Source organism: Phoca vitulina, unplaced genomic scaffold, assembly GCF_004348235.1.
Source record: "Phoca vitulina isolate PV1807 unplaced genomic scaffold, GSC_HSeal_1.0 scaffold1, whole genome shotgun sequence".
Classification (NCBI taxonomy): domain Eukaryota; kingdom Metazoa; phylum Chordata; class Mammalia; order Carnivora; family Phocidae; genus Phoca; species Phoca vitulina.
In genome coordinates this window covers 61,283,259-61,301,457 of record NW_022589704.1, presented here as the reverse complement: position 1 = coordinate 61,301,457, position 18,199 = coordinate 61,283,259, and the positions used below count along the sequence as shown (strand labels likewise).

The window sequence follows — 18,199 nt, the reverse complement described above, 5'->3', positions numbered from 1 at the left end:
TGTAGAAATCCAGTCAGGTTTTTGAACATTAATCATCTACATTTAGCCACCTTGCTAATAAATTCAGTAATTATTTCGAATAGCCAGGGGACCCTTGAGTTTAACAGTAAATTTTTAAATTTTTTTTAACATTTTGGTAAGCATGGGAATTCATCAAGAGTGGTACCTAGTACATGTTCCAATACAACAGTTTGTTCTCCACAGTAATCTATTAGACCTTCCGAATTTAGTTAAATATTTTAGTGTAACACTACTTCTACTACCATAATAGGGCTAATTATAGTAATCTGTATGGTTCTCTTATATTTTCTCCTACTTAAATGCATCCTCTCATATATATCCAATTACTCTGGAATTCTTACACAGGGACTTCAGGTAATTTTTGAATGCCATAGCATTGTTTGTAAGATGTTTGTGTATGTGTAGTTTTCTTAGAAGAAAATGGGGGCGCCTGGGTGGCTCAGATGGTTAAGCATCTGCCTTCGGCTCAGGTCATGATCCCAGGGTCCTGGGATCGAGTCCTGCATCGGGCTCCTTGCTCAGCAGGGAGCCTGCTTCTCCCTCTCCCTCTGCTTGTTCTCTCTCCGTCTCTCTCGCAAATGAATAAATAAAAATCTTTAAAAAAAAAAAAAAAAGAAGAAGAAAATGGTTATCAGACTCTTACAGGAGACTGTGATTACCACCACTGCCCCCCCCCAAATTTGAAATCCAGTGCTCTAATATATCTCCTTTAACTTTTTCTTTCTTCTGTCAACAATAGTTTTGCCATGAATAATTATAATGATAGCTCTCATTTATTGTATATTGACACATGCTAGCACTGTTTTAAGTGCTTTGCATTTAAATTCATTTAAGTTTCCCAACAACTATGAGGTAGCTCTTATGATCCTCACTTTACAGACAAGGAAACAGAGAGATGAATAACTTGCCCAAGATTCAAAGCTAGTATTTAAAGCAGCCAGGATTTGAACACATTTAGTCTGGATGCCAAATCTGCACTATTAACCTCTGAGCTGTGCTGCTTCTTGCTACACAAAACATTTTTTGAGGAGTACAGGTAGTTTTCTTCTAGTATTAAGTCTGTAAAAACCATTATAATATTGCATATTATACTGTCTTTGAATCTCAGTGTAATTATGAATACTCCACCTATAGATGTCTCTTATAGTACAATAATAGGGTGATCAATTTATTGATAGCTGAATAGACATACTGAAATAGCAAAAAAATTTGAAAACATCTCAAATATCAATCAATAAGAAACTGGCTAAATAATTGTGGTTTATTCATACAATGGAATACTCTGCAGAAAAGAAAAGAATAGAAAGTTTTCTATGTACTAATATGGAAAAATCTCAAAAATATATTAAGTAACCAAAGGCAAGGCATGCTTGTATTAAATGCAGATAGGGGAGAAATAGTGGTATTTATATTTGCTTATATATATAATCCCCATCACCTCTTTGACCCCCCCCCCCCACCTTACTTCCCCTCTGGTAACCATCAGTTCTCCATCATTAAGAGTCTGTTTCTTCGTTTGCCCCCCTCCCCATGATAATTTGTTTTGTTTCTTAAATTCGACATATGAGTGAAATCATATGGTATTTGTCTTTCTCTGACTTATTTCACTTAGCATAATACTGTCTAGCTCCACCCATGGCAAGATTTTGTTCTTTTTTTTGGCTGAGTAATATTCCATTATATATATAAACATACATACAGACCACATCTTCTTTATCCATTCATCAGTCATTGGGCACTTCGGCTGTTTCCATAATTTGGCTATTGTAAATAATGCTGCTATAGACATTGGGGTGCATGTATCCCTTCGAACCAGTATTTTTGTATTTTTTGGGTAAATATCTCCAATAGTACAGTTGCTGGATCATAACTTTTTGAGGAACCTCCATACTGTTTCCCAGAGTGGCTGCACTAGTTTGCATTCCCACCAACAGTGCAAGAGGTTTCCTTTTTCTCCACATTCTTGCCAACACTTGTTTCTTATGTTTTTGATATTAACCATTCTGGCAGGTGTGACGTGATATCTCATTGTAGTTTTGATTTGTGTTTCCCTTATGATGAGTGATATTGAGCATCTTTTCGTGTATCTTTTGGCCACCTGGATGTCTTCTTTGGGAAAATGTCTATTCATGTCTTCTGCCCATTTTTAATTGGATTATTTGTTTTTTGGGTGTTGAGTTGTATAAATTCTGTATAGATTTTGGATACTGACCCTTTATCAGATATGTCATTTGCAAATATCTTCTCCCATTCTGTAGGTTGTCTTTCTGTTTTGTTGTTTCCTTTGCTGTGCAGGAGCTTTTATATTGATGAAGTCCCAATAGTTTATTTTTGCTTTTGTGTCCCTTGTCTTGGGAGACATATCTAGAAAGAAGTTGCTATTGTTGATGTCAGAGAAGTTACTGTCTGTGTTCTCCTCTAGGATTTTTATGGTTTCAGGTCTCACATTCAGGTCATCAATCCATTTTGAATTTATTTTTGTGTATGGTGTAAGAAAGTGGTCCAGTTTCATTCTTTTCCCAACACCATTTGTTGAAGGGACTGTCTTTTTCCCTTTGGATAGTCTTTCCTGCTTTGTCAAAGATTAATTGACCATATACTTGTGGGTTCATTTCTCGGTTTTCTGTTCTATTGATCTGTGTGTCTGTTTTTGTGCCAGTACCATACTATTTTGATCACTACAGTTTTGTAATATAACTTGAAGTCCGGAATTGTGATGCCTTCAGTTTTGCTTTTCTTTTTCAAGGTTGCTTTGGCTATTTGGGGTCTTTTGTGGTTCCATACAAATTTTAGGATTGTTTGTTCTAGCTCTGTGAAAAATGCTGTTGGTATTTTGGGGATTGTATTAAATGTGTAGATTGCTTTGGGTAGTGTAGACATTTTAACAATATATATTCTTCCAATCCATGAGCATGGAATGTCTTTCCATTTCTTTGTGTCATTTTCTATGAAAGAAATACCCCTTTCCCTAGCCACTCAGTCACTATCAGGTGCTGTCAGTTTCCTTTATATTATTCCAGATATACATATACCAAAAAAATATGTGTGTAGAGGTGTGTATTTTTTCCTCAGCCCCTTTTTAACATATTGTTCTACAGCTTGTATTTTTTTTCACTTAAGAGTGTATCTTAGAGATCATTTCATATTCAGTGTATGAAGACCTTCATTCTGTTTTACAGATTCAGAATATTTCATTGTATGATGTGCCAGGATGTATTTAATCAGTCCTTTATTAATAAACATTTGGGTTATTTCTAATCCTTTGCTATTTATAAATGATACAATAATGAATAATAGCACATGCAAGTTATTTTGTGTGTTTTCGATTGTATTTGTGGGATAAGTTATTTGTGGTTTGCTGTGTCAGCCCTTACATACATTTGTAGTTTTGATGGTTATTACCAAATGCCTTTCACTGAAGTTGTATCAATTACATTAATAGTAATGTATGAGAGTTTCCCTAATAATGTGTCTATGCAGTGTGTTCTCGAACTATTTGATCTTTGCCTCTAGATCTTTTAACTAGGTCAAATATATCTCAATGTAGTTTTAATTAGCATTTCTCCTAAGGTTGAGCATTTCCATATTTAGGAGCCATTTTATTTCTTTTACTACAACTTACGTGTTATATAATGTTTCTTTTGAAAATAATTAGAAAATGAAAACAAGTAAAAAGATAATTTACTATCTGACCTTGAAAAAAAAGTATCTCATAACTTTTCTTTGTTTAGAATAATCTGCCACTCTATTTTATCTAAGTCAAGTGAGAAACTTTTTTCTTTCATAAATTTTTCCTCAGCTAGGGTTTCTCTCATTTTAGTGACCCAGATTTGGACTCAACAACTGCTGCATAAAGATAACCCAAGTAATCCTGAAGTAGTCTATGAATGCCAGGAGAAAAAAAATTCATTTATGTAGATCTTTGTTAATTTTTATTCATTGTTGGATTTCATATCATAAAGATGAAAAATATTACTATTTTTCTACCATTGGTAGTTCCCCTTTTCTCAAGTTATTTTTGTGCCTTATATTAGAAATAAATGCCTTTTCTCAATACAGCAGGAAGATATAACAGTTAAAGATATATATGCACAAAACAAAAAGCCCCAAATTACATAAACAGAAATTGACAATTGAAAGAAGAAATAGACAAATCTACAATTATAGCTGGAGACCTCAATCACTTCTTACTAGTCAATAACGAGGAGACGGTATAAATGAAACCCGAACAATACTATCAGTCAACTTACTGTCATTAACATCTATAACATCTATAGAATACTTCACCAAACAGTAGCAAAATGCATATTTTTTTACAAGTGCACATGAGTATTCACCAGAATATACCATATGCCAAGCCATAATGCAAGTATCAATACATGTAGAAGAGTTGAAATCATATAGCATATTTTCTGACCACATAAGAATTAAATTAAAATCAATAACAAAAAAATATGGAAATCCCCAAATGTGTGGGAATTAAGCAACATACTTTTGAATAACTTATATATCAAAGCAGAAATCCCAAAGAAATTAGAAAATACTTAAACTGAGTGAAAATGAAAACACAGCATAGCAAAAAAGCAAGATGTCACTAAAATAATTCTTGGAGAGATATAGCTTCGAATGCTTATATTTATAAAGAAGAAAGTTCTCAAATCATTCATCTAAATTTCTATTTTATGAAGCTAGAAATAGGGCAGATTAGACCCAAAGCAAGTAAAAGAAAGGAAATTAGAAAAATCAGAGCAGAAATCAATGAAGTAGTAATAGAGAAATAGAGAAAAATCAAAGTCTGTTTTTTTGCAAAGACCAGTAAAATGGATAAACCTAAATGTTAGGAGCTCAGCTGAACTGGAAGAGAGAGAACTGAACTAGGAGGTGTCGGAGTAGCTGATTAAAGCAACAAGCCAAAAGTGAGAGTTCAGTCTCTAATCACTTACTATGATGGTATAAGCAAGAGGCTAAAACCACAGAAAATGCCAGTTCTTCCTGTTCCATTTACCCTCATGGAATGAAATGGCACACCAGTCATGGGTCAGGTGGATCAGCCCAGATGTGGGGATCTGTTGAGGGAGTCCCCAAACAAAAGGCTTTGGCAGTTTTATGGGCTCTGAGGTAGAGAAAAGTCGGGGTGGGGGGGGAAGGGATAAGAGTAGAAGAGACCCCTTCCCAAGGCCTCATATAAAGAATCCTAGGAGTAAAGGTACCAGAGCTAGGAATGTAAATATGTGAAAGAATGTGACTGGGGGAGGGGAGGGGCCTGAGACCTTGACTGTAAATTCCTTCAGAGACTGCAATGCATTGGCTGTGTACTGAGTCTGATGTAGGGAGGGCGGTTTTGACCCACAAAGCCTGTGAAGTAAAACCTTTGTAAATTGCCTATAGTTAGGCCTGAAAAAAAAATCACACATAGATTTTTAATCAGGAGCCAGACTCCTCACTAGATTGATAAGGAAAAAAGAGAGAAGGTACAAATTACCAGTATCGGGAATGAAGGAGGAAACATCCCTACAGAAACATAAGAGAATATTATGAATAACATTTGCCAACAAATTTGATCATGTAGATGAAGTGGACAAATTCTTTGAAAAATACAAATTACTAAAACTGACTCAAGAAGAAACAGAAAATCTTGACTAGATCTGTATCAATTAAGAAAGTTGATTTAGCTTATTAAACTTCTGTAATTATTATCCTTCAAAAAAAGAGAAGTCAACAATTTTATACTAGCAAAGGTAACATCATGGTGAATTCTATGAAACATTTAAGGAAGAAATTGTATCAATACATACAAATTTTCAGAAAACAGAGGAAGAAGGAACAGTCCAAACTCATTTTATTAGGCCAATTTTATCCTGATACCCAAACCAGGCATCATGAGAAAACTACAAACCCAGATCTTTCATGAACATAGAAGCAAAAGCCTTAACAAAATATTAGCTATAGAAAAGGATAATACACTATGGCCAAATGGGTTTATCCTAGGAACGCATAGTTGGTTCACCAACAAAAATCATTTAATTTAATTCACGATATTAATAGAGTTGATTTTTTAACAGCATATGATCATCTCAGTAGTCAAAAATGTTTGACAAAATTCAACACCCATTCATGGTAAAAACACTAAAAAACAAGGAACAGAAAGGAATTTTCTCAACCTGATAAAGGGCATGTATGAAAAACTCATAACTAACATCATAATTAATAGTGAAAGATAGAAAGCTTGCTCTCTAAGATCAGGGACAAGAAAGTATGGCTACCCTCATCACTTCTTTTTAGCATTGAATTAGAAGTTCTAGAAAGAACAATTAGGCAAGAAAAAGAAATAAAAGGCATCTAGATTGGAAAGGAAGAGGTAAAATAATGTCTGTTTGCAAATTACATGATCTTATATGTGGAAAATTATAAGGAATCTCCAAAAAACTATTAGAGCTAATAAATGAGGGCTAAGCAAATTTGTAGAATACATGATCTATGTACAAAAAATCTATTTCTTCGTACTAGCAATGAGCTATCTGAAAATGAAATTTAAAAAGTAAATCCCTTTAGAATAGGGTGATGAAAATATTCTGGACTTAGTTTGTGATGGTTGCACAGTTTTGTGAATATACTAAACTATACATGTTAAGAGGGTGAATTTTATGGTATACAAATTATATCTCAATTTAAAAATATATTGAGAAAGGACTTGTATCCAAAATATATCAAGAACTCTTATAATTCAGTAATTAAGAAAACAAAACAAAACAAATGGGCATAAAATTTGAACAGGCACTTCTCATAAGAATATATATGAATGATGCACAAGTACATGAAAATGTGTTCACCATCGTTGTTGATTAGAAGAGTACAAATTAATGTCACAAGTGATGAGAATTTGGAGTACCTGTAACTCTCACTCATTGCTGGTGGTAATGCAAAATGGTATAGTCAAATTTGAAAAAAGTTTGGCAATTTCTTTAAAAAGCTGAGCATGCATTTACTATACAACCCAACAATTCTACTTCTAGGTATCTACCAGAAGAAATGAGAACATATGTTCACATAAAGACTTACATAAATGTTTAAAATAGCTTAATTTGTAGTAGTCAAAAACTGTAAACAAACCAGAATTCATCAGCAAGTGAATACATGAACAAAATGTGGTCTGTCCATATGGTGGAATACTATTCAGCAGTAAAAAGGAATGAACTGCTGATACAATAACATGAATGAATCTCAAAATATTATGCTGAAAGAAGGCCAGGCACAAAAGACAATACACACACACACATACACATACACATACTGTTTGATTCTATTTATATGAAAATTTTTAAAAATCCAAAACTATAATGACAGAAAACAGGATGAGTGGTTGCTTGGCGCCAGGAGTAGGGGCTGGAATTGATTGCATACAGGCAAAAGCAAAATTTTTGGAGGAGATGGAATTGTTCAAAAGTTTTATTATAGTTGTGGTTACCTGACTACACATTTGCCAAAATTCATCAAACTACACTTAAAGTGGGTGAATTTTATGGTATGTATACTACACCTCAATAAAGTTGTTTTTTAAGATGCCTTCTTTATGTAGCTCTTAAAATGGAGATGTATAGCTTCATTTCTAGAGATTATAAAAATTAACATCTTTTTCAGCCTGCATATCATTTTGCTTTTTTAATCTTTATTTTTTCTTTGTAGCACATTTTAGAATTTTATACTTAGTCTACATTATTAGTTTAGTTTTACAAACAGATGTTTGTTGAATGTCTACTATGTGCCAAGCACTGGGAGGACAGAGCCCCCGCCCGAGGGACTACTCCCACAGTCTTACAGGAAATGCTAATTTATTTTTAAATTAATTAATAGAAAATACAAACCCAAGAAGAGAAGTGTTTACAGAGTATGGAAGGATTAAGTTTATCTGAATGGAGCTGAGTAATCTAAGGCCTCTTTAAGTTTGGTCAGGGAAGGATTCCCTGGGGAGCTGGAATTTGAAGGATGATAGGAATTGATCCAGTGGACAGGGGAAGGTAAACATACTAGCCTCCTAAATAGTCTTTTAGTTAAATAAAGAAGGATTGGGGAGTATATTTTGGTGTTTATAAGACTAATAAACTCCTGTAAAACTCAAGATACGAGTCCTTAGCTCACTGATTTCTTTGGTTCTGTTATTACTGAATAGAACTTCAGCTTAGCTGGCACTTAGATCTCTCAAGTTTTTAAAAACTCCACCCTCTTTTAAAAACTGACTTTGTTAAAAAAGAAGAAGATAGCAGGAAGGGAAAAATGAAGGGGGGGAAATCAGAGGGGGAGACGAACCATGAGAGACTGTGGACTCTGAGAAACAAACAGGGTTCTAGAGGGGAGGGGGGTGGGGGGATGGGTTAGCCTGGTGATGGGTATTAAAGAGGGCACGTACTGAATGGAGCACTGGGTGTTATACGCAAACAATGAATCATGGAACACTACATCAAAAACTAATGATGTAATGCGTGGTGATTAACATAACAAAATTAAAAATTAAAAATGGGAAAAAAAAACTGTTTCACACTCATTCAGGGTCCAGGCAAATTATTTTGTACTGCATCTTGTGAATTCCATGTTTTTACTGTTGTTCTTCACCCACACTGACAGCCTATGTCTTTTTAACCAAAAGTTACTTTCTCTTTGCCCCCAGAACATTTGCTCTCATAGAGTAGTTAGGTTCTATAGACTGTATTCATCAGAAATGTGACAACACTATTTAAAAACTAAATATTTTTTATTTAGCAGATGCTATGGCACTTAAGATTTAAATTTCAAAGAGAAATACTATGGGGTATTTGGATAAAAAACTGGGAACCTCTTCTCTCCTTTGCCCTTCCTACTCCTTTTACTTTCCTTTACTTGACTCAGTTAAGAAAATTTTCTTACTGTCCAAAAGTAATTGATGAGGATGACATTTAAAATATCTATAATGGGAACTGTTCTTTATGAAATGCCTTGAGAATTTTCTGTTTCGTATCTAAAAGGAAGAAGAAGAATTTTCGATTCTTTCCAGCTGCCTGGGACTTCTGCCAACGTTTTACCAAACAGAACATCCATTCATCAGTGCCTCCTGTCTGGATTGGCCAGTTCCAGCATTTGATATTATATCTCAGTGGTGTTTTGAGATAAATTCATTTACTGAAAGACATGCAGAACAAGGAAAGGTATGTAAAAAGAGTAGTATTACCCACTTGACATAGTGGTGATATGCTAATAGGGTAAGAGAATAACGAAGAATTAAAAATTTCAGGTCATCTGTTCTTGGCAGCATTTATTAAACTAATTATGTTGAATAAATGGTTTCCTTATATAATATTGATGATTCTAAAAGCAAAAATATTTCAGTTAATAAAGCTAAGTTATTAATATGTTACTTTAAGTTCATTTTAGGTCATCAGGTTTTTATTGAATGTCTTAAATAATCATAGCACTAGACTTGAAAGATACAAAGGAATTTTAAGAGACAAGGAACTTGTAAGCTTATTGGGAAGAGAACTGTCACATAGAAATCAAAGATTTGGAGTAGCAGATTTAAAAGGCCATGTCTTTAGTTTTAAAATTTGCTGCGCCTATCCTGCCAGCTTGGCCAGTGATAAGTTTTGTGTTGAAGGTAAGTGACCTGGAAAGGTCGAGTGGGAGCAGTGGGAGGTGGCTGTGAATGCCATGGTTTGATGCTGAGACTTTCCTCTAGAGGTGGAACTACAGTTTTTGAGAAATAGAATAATATGATGAAAGTAGTGTTTTAGGGAGGTAATTTGGGTAGCTTTTTCGTAGGTAAATTGAAGTAAGGAGAGAGGGAAGCCAGAGATTAGGTGGTGGAGAAAATCTGGTCTATTATTCTGATAGTAGAAATTAGACAGAATATAAGCATTGCAAGAGACATTTGAGAAAAATGTATAGGACTTGATGACCAGATGTATTTGACTTTAAGATCTGAACACAAAGCATTAAAAGAATAGTAACTAGTAGACATAGTTCTGATAGAAATGTGATCCTGCTTAAAATACCATTGATGGTTCCCCATTGGCTATGGAGGAAGATAGGAAGTCTTTGCATGGCATTCAGGGGTTTTCACCATCTTGCTTGTCTTTCTAACTTCATCCAACCCACTCCCTTGCTACCAGCTTGCTCAAACCACAGAAGAATGGTTCTTAAGTGCACTATATGTTTTTAAACATCTGTGTTATTGCTAATTGCTGTTAATTTTATCTAAAGCAATTTTCCTACCGTTCTCCTGTCGAATTAATCACTCATCAAGGCTTTGCTAAGATAAATGTACCTCTTCTATAAAGGTTTGTCTGATAATCCTTCTTCTTCAGTTCTAATCCCCTCCCTCTGTTGTGCTGTAGGACAGTACTTTTGCTAGTGTCTCTAACAGTCACCATATTTATCACTTTTGTTTGTTTAATATGTCTGAATGGGGGCTCCAAAAGCAAAAATTGTTCCTTATTTATCTTTGAATTCCTAGTTCCTAGAAAGTACCTGATATAGACTAGTCACCTAATAAATATTTGTGGAACAGTTAACTGGGGAGATGATATCATTGGTAGAAATAGAACTGGTGAAAGAAGAGCCATGTTTCAGGGAAGATGAGAATTTTAATTTTAACATCAGGAGACAATAAAAAATTAGTGTTTTGTTTTATTTTCAAAAGATTTTATTTATTTGAGAGAGAGAGACAGAGAGAGGTAGCATGAGCAGGGGAAGGGGCAGAGGGAGCTGGAGAACAGACTCCCTGCTAAGCAGGGAGCCCAGAACCCTGAGATCATGACCTGAGCCCAAGGCAGATGCTTAACCAGCTGAGCCACCCAGGCTCAGTGTTTTAGATAGAGGTGTCAGACTAGACTAGACTTTGAGTGAATAATAAAGGCAAGGTAAGCATAAATAATAAATGTCTCTGTTTTTGTTCATTTCTGTTTTTTATTGAAATCCTTAAGGAGATAATATCATTTTATACCCTCCCTTTTTTAAAGGAAAGACAATTTCAGGACATTAATTGAACCTTTTATGTTATATATAAAAATCTTTTTCCTGTCTAGTAATTTCTTTATTTTCAGATTATAGCTAGAATCTGAAATTATATATTGATGTCTAGAAACCTAAAATGAAAGACTAGGGGTAAGAGCTGGGTATAATTGTAGAACCAGAACAGGAGAAAGTGATGAGTGTACTTAAAATTTTTTGTCTTCTTAGGATCATGGGTTAAACAATAGATAAAAATTAACTCATTTGATACTATAATAGCAAGCTTACATGTTAGATGTATGGTTATTGGTATGGATATTGATGGAAAATAAGAATTTGTCATTTAAAAATAATCTTTTTGTAAAATTGAGTGATAATGATTTGCTTTAGAGCCAGAACAGTGACATTTATGTATTTGTTTCTACTTATGCAGAATTTTTACTAGTTATTTGAATGCACTCCCATCTGACCTGCATCCCTACTCTTGTCCCTGTTCCACTCTGTGCTATCTCTAGTCCTCACTCTGACCCAGGTCAACCAGATTTTCTTTACCTGGAATTTTAAATTTGAACAAGATATAAACAGTGACTGGAGCTGAATAGTCCAACCAAAGTACCCTTGAAAGATAGTCTGAATTACTGCTTCTAATTTTTTGTATCAGCTAAGATTCTTTGGTCACAGACAGTTTGATTGCAACAGACAGTTTTGGTGTGTTTTCTCTGAAGTGCTACCACTAGATAACCCCACCTGAACCACTTTCCTTCCTTCTATGTGGTGCTCAAGATTCAGATTCCTGGGAGAAAGGATCTGATTGGCCTAATTTGCATCCTATGTACACCCCTGTGATGGGGCAGGATCTTGTGATAGGCAACTATCAGACCTCTATGGAACAAGAAAAGAGGTTATTTTCCAAAATTACTTGTAATACTGTTAATAATATAAGAAGGCAGGTAAGGTTGATAGACAAATGGAAAAACATATATAACAAACACTGGTGGCCCACTGTCTTCATATCTTACCTGTTGGCACATAGACATCCTTATTCTCATTCACAGTTTCACTTCTTCCCCTGTTCAAAATGATGTAACCATTCCATTTATAATCACAGATGCATCCACCACTTTCCCAAATATGCAACCTGAAGTCACATCCAATAGTTACATCATCATACCTCTCTGAAATCAGAGGCTCTGAGAGATGTCCATTCCTTCTGTGATTTGTTGTACTTATACCCTGGTGGCCGGGAAAATTTTAATTAGCAGCTCCTCACCCTGAATTCCATAGTTAAGTGAAAGAAAAAGAGAATGGAAAATATTGCAAGAAGATATGCCACCGTAAGCAAGAGTATTTGCAAGTAGTCATAAAGCTGTAGCTAATATATAGTCGAATATATGACTTTCTTCTTGCAACTTCTTTGGCCAGAACCTCAACAGGTTGTATTTATTTGACCAAGGATGTGAACCAGACTTTATTCTGAGAGGTCTTGAGCTTCTGGTGATTGGTTGTGTCTTGCTTATATTAAGGCCATAATAGTTTACCTTTCAAGCTTGGGACATTGCGAGCAGTGGGGCTGGGGGGTCTCTAAGTTCAAAACATTCTGCTGCTAATTGTATAGCAATATTTCTGTTCTTCTTGATGGTCAGGGTCAGTCCCTCCAGACAATGCTGTAAGCCGTTCCTTTCTTCTCCTAGTGACGTGGGGAACCTAAAATGGCCAGATGACATTTAGTTTCTAATTCAGTGGAACTATTATCATATCCTCGGATGGAGTATAGTACACAACTTCCTTAGGATGGTCCTAAAACCACAGAAGAATTCAGAATAGCAGGAAACAGAAATAAAACTTATTCTTAGGTATAATCATGAGACATACCAAAATCACTTTGTACTCCCTGGTTTCCAAACTGATGCATTTCATCTGTGAGAAAATGATCACCCACAATATACTGGTTGCTGGTTTAGAGCATGTACTTCATTCTGTGGGAGCATATACCTCATTTTATAGTTATTTTCTCCCAGCTGGTACCATATAAAAATTTATCAGCAAAGTGGTTCATCATTTAAAAGATCAGCGGTTTTGTCAGATATTTTGAATATATGTTAGGATCAGTTAATTCCATAGACATCCACCTATTGCCTTACATCTCTCTTTATGAAGAAAATTCTTTAAGATCATGTGGTATGAGCTACTGGGTAATTTACAGTCTAATCTAGATAGGTATCAAGTTCAGTGAGGACAAATTGCTATTCCTTCCACTGATGGAAGAGTGCAATATAATCAACCCATTACAGAACATGCAACCTTTGCAGTCTGAGTTTGGGCACTGAATGCAGGCAGATAGCATATTGTAAGCACATATATTGTCCTTATCCTTGCTTCTATGGCCACTTTATCCATGAACTTATTGATAAATGCCAGGCTGATTACTTAAGTACTGCATCAATTTAGATAGATTATGGTTGTAGGTAATGTGAAATTATCACCACATGAATTGCCTGCCATCTATACAGTTTCTTGAGATAATAGATTCATACTACATTTTATCTATTCTAAGTGTTAATGGAGAGGCATCTAGAAAAAAATTCCTGCTATTACCAGTATTTTTGTACAACTGCAGATAATGAATGAAGTATACTCTGCAGGGAGACTTAACTAATTTGGCACTTTTTTCATACTTGTAGCAGAAAATTTATGAAAAGAGTTGTACCCCTAGCACTTATGGATACAAAAGGTCTTAAATGCTTGTGGTATGAGAAAATTTTTACATCTTCTAAGAAGGAGATTCTAAATTATAAAGTGTTGATGTAGAAATAATGAGTTATAACTATAACCTTACCTTAAGAAAAGCCAGTAAATTGTTTATCTGAGAAAGATCAAAACTTGATTTTTAAAAAGTTTAACTGTTTAAAATTTTGCATTAAGCATATTTAAAAACAAGTACATCTAGATATATTTTCCATGCATTCTTAGTTATGTTTAATATTTTTCTTTTAAAGTAACAACAAGTTTAACTGTTTTAGGGTGCTTAATCTAAATGCTGACATCATACTGTAATTGGAAACTACATTAAAATTGAGATTGGTAGTTGTTGAAGTACTATTTCAGTCATTTGTAAAATGGAAATGAGAAGAGTGTTAATAAAGAAAATAAGCCACATACTTAGAGACATGTTTTTTTCTTTAAAGAAAAAAAAAAGGCCTTTAAAATATAGGCATTTTGTGTTAGTGACTTAAATACGTAGGACTAATGAATATTTTTGGGTAATATTTTAGGCCTTGCTTATCCAAGAGTCAAGATGGAAATTACCACACCTGCTCCAGTTGCCTGAGAATTATAACACCATTTTTCAGTACTACCACAGAAAAACCTGTAGTGTCTGCACTAAGGTTCCTAAGGATCCTGCCGTTTGCCTTGTTTGTGGTACTTTTGTATGCCTGAAAGGACTTTGCTGCAAGCAACAAAGTTACTGTGAATGTGTATTGGTAAGAAATAGTAAATAATATAAAATTTACGCAAACTCAAATCTATCACATGGAAATGTGGTATATGTGGTTAAGCCAGCTCTTCATATTAACTCTTCTTTGAATTAAATACACAGTACACAAGGATTTCATCTTGTTCTTTTGTTGTTATTGAAGGGTTTAAAAACCCCAAACATCTGCGGCTTTATTTAAGTGAGCACAATTCCAGTTCCTCCCCCTGCTCCCATTGCCCTTTAATGGCAGGGGCTCTTACATGGTGGGCAATGAAACAGTGGTCAGACCTGCTGTTGTGGATGCCTGCCTCTGAATTAGGTTTATGTTGGCTCTAAATTGCTTTCCTAGATAACCCTTACCCAAATTCCTCCTAATGTATTATTAATCAAATGTTAAGAATGAAATTGTAAGTTTAACTTAGATGAAATCTTATTAAAAATTTAAGAAATATTTTGGTATTATTTAGAAGACATTTAACTAAGGCATTCTTGATTTTCTTATAAAGTCCATTTGATTATGAAGATCATTGATATATTTTTAATTATTTAGCATTCTCAGAACTGTGGTGCTGGAACAGGGATTTTCCTTTTGATCAATGCATCGGTGATTATCATCATTCGAGGCCACCGCTTCTGCCTCTGGGGTTCTGTGTATTTGGATGCTCATGGAGAAGAAGATCGGGATCTTAGGTTAGATATGCATGGATATATTTGAATGTTTTATTGAAGTTTCATCAGTAAGAACAATGCGCCATTCCTGGCTTTGTAATTGTAATAATACTTTTTTTTATATTAAGAAATTCTGATAGTTATTAAGTTAGAGCTATTTCTAGTTTTTGAGATACTTTCCACATCCACATGCTAAGGAAATATGAAATAAACCCAACTACTATGTGAGATTTTAGCCATAAAGAATCTATTTTTTAAAAATGTGTGTGAAATCTTCACTGTATTGTATAACTTTTAATACCTTTTTTTCCTTTTTATTCTAGGCGAGGCAAACCTCTCTACATTTGTAAGGAAAGATACAAAGTTCTTGAGCAACAGTGGATTTCTCATACTTTTGATCACATCAATAAAAGATGGGGTCCACATTACAATGGGCTGTGACTCACCACCTCAGCATTGCATTATATCATTTTCATTAAGAATTTATCAACAATAAGCTTTACCTTAATTTGGGGGATTAACGCTTTTGCTGAGGGAGAAAAAGAAAACATACATTATAAAGCCTTTCCAAAATTAGGTGCTTGGTAATCACATTAATGGTATAATATTTTTTTTAAGTATCTGGAGAACATAACAAATAACAAGTTAAATCATTCTTTAGTGGTCCTTTTTTTTTTTTTAAGTCCACAATTAATAAGAAGCACAACTTGTTTAAAAATGATTCTCCCAGCAATGCATATCAGCCATTCATTGATACTTAGAGTGGGTGTGATTTATTTAAAGTTTTACTGCTTCTTTATATCTGTGTGTTTTAATTTGCATCTGCTAAACACAATGCATCCTTTCCCTCTGCCATTCTTGTGTTGATTTGAGATTTTTGCTGTATGTAATTAGAAAAAACATGTAAGACATGATTTATGTGAAATATTGTATAGTAAAAGTTGGTCTAATAGTAGGACTTTAAAATTTTTTCTTATTGTGAGGAATCTGTTAAAAGTTTAAGGCTTTGCTGAAAACTTAATTCATTCTCAGGAATTTCATAAATACTCTCCCCAGGTAAATAATTGAAATAGTTGTAAAATAAGTAGATAGCTGCTGTTAATATAATACAGTACATTCTGGGGGACATGTGTGGTTGGGGAAGGGAGTCCTTAAAAATCAAAATTTGCCATTTCGGTTGGATGAATTACTTGAGGTATTAACAAATAGATTTTACTATAAAATCAGAAGTTTTAAGAGCATACACATGGCAGATTTTGCTTTTATGCATGCCCACCTTTTATTACCAACCAAGTTTTTGTTTAAATGATTGAATTGGAAATGCTCAGACTTACCCACAAATGAAGCTTAGTTTTGGAACTTTCCTGTCAGCTTGAGAGGTTCATCTGTATTGTATTTGTGCAGCGTAATCACTGCTATTTCTGCTTAGTTTCCTAAAAGGAAAAAAAAGGCTCAGTGGTGATGACCCTCATGAATGAGCCGTGCATCTGTATTCTTCTTAGAAGCTGCTGCGAAAAGCGATTTATGTTTGTTGGGTTTTTTTAATCAGTAAGAATGGGAATGATTGAGCTAAAACCCACTCTATAAATAGAGAAGGAAGATTACAGAAAAGCATGTTATATATTGCTAACAAGATTTTTCTTCCAAATGATTTAGTAATTTGATGATTATTTAATATATAGTGTTATCAAGCAATTCCTGGTACTTTGGACTTCCATGGCTTGTTATATAAAATTACATTTTTACATGTAAAAATAAACTCAAAAACATCTAATGATAAAATTCAAAAATAAAGTCAGATCTATGTTCTAAAAATTATTGAATGACATGACATTACAGAATGTGAAAATGGACATTAAATGATGGCCTTGCATTAAAATAGAGCAGAACAGTACATATTCAAATGTGTTCAAAATGTCAAAAAATTACCTATAGCTCTACAATAAAATAAATGGAAATAGCTTGCTATTTTTATATACATTTCCAAAATATTAAGATAACTTTCTGAAAGATGAGACTGATTCTGTTTAACTAAATAGTTGTCCTTTCCAACACATTGCTACTTTTTTAAATACTGTATCATAAGTTCAGCCTGTCATATTTTTTGCATTGGTCATTCTGAATACCAGACCATTTGTAAGTGTGGTTGAAGAGCAAAATGCTAATTTAAATCTCTAGTAAATACTGTTACAGGATTCATGAACTTGAATAATTCTACAGTTTGAAACTCTGATGCTATATATACATGGTATAATGTATTCAGATTTTGATTACTACATATTTAAAATGGAATGTTTTATGATTGTGCATATGGATGTGAAGTGAAAATATTAGCCTTAACATTAAAATTTGGGTATTTGATAGTGTTTATTTTGATATTGGTGAATTAGTCACCAGTAAATTTTTAAAAAGCACTTGGTTGAAAATTGTACTTGAATTACATACATGCATGCTGCTAAACTAGAACTTTAATTTTTTCCCCATAACTTTTATAAGTCCCATTTATAAACCCACTTTTAAAAATAACAGGTCCAAGCTAGAGTGATGTGTGTATATTATTCCAAAAAAAAAATGTACTGGTGTGATATCTTGTATGAATGATCATTTAAATACAGTACATTACTGTAGAGGCTAAATCAATCTTTATAATTAAGCAGAGATTACAAAAATAGGAATAATCAACATTGTAAGATATGTTAATAAAAACCTACTGTCATTTGGTTTGTGAAAGGTCCTTAAAATGTTTAATTCTTACATGTTTTTCTCTTTTTTTTAAAGGTATTGACAATAATATATATAAGTGAGCATAGCAGAAAAGATCAAAGCATAACGTAACTAATAGTTGCTCTAAGGTGGAGTTAAATATAAAGGATTTGCTCTTCCTTATACCTTTTATTTACAGAGGTAGTTCCTGTTTCTTCTATCCTTGTCTTAAAATGAATGCAAAGCTTTTTGCTAAGTATGTATGTTTTTGGAAGTTGGGGAGAAGGAAATGGGTCTGCAGATCTGAGGAACACTGCTGTGGTCCTTGCCGCTTTCTGAAAATTCCATCTAGAC

General features: G+C 34.0%; 1 protein-coding gene across 1 annotated transcript in view; it reads left to right on the top strand.

The window, feature by feature from the left end:
• UBR3 (ubiquitin protein ligase E3 component n-recognin 3) overlaps positions 1-17,877 on the top strand; it is a 178,567-nt gene extending 160,690 nt beyond the window's left edge. Inside the window, exons 28-31 of the mRNA XM_032401120.1 lie at positions 9,018-9,197; positions 14,271-14,480; positions 15,024-15,163; positions 15,466-17,877. Coding sequence (XP_032257011.1) covers positions 9,018-9,197; positions 14,271-14,480; positions 15,024-15,163; positions 15,466-15,583 — 648 coding nt within the window. The 3' untranslated portion in view covers positions 15,584-17,877. The remainder of the gene's footprint in view (positions 1-9,017; positions 9,198-14,270; positions 14,481-15,023; positions 15,164-15,465) is intronic.
• Positions 17,878-18,199: the final 322 nt, after the last annotated feature.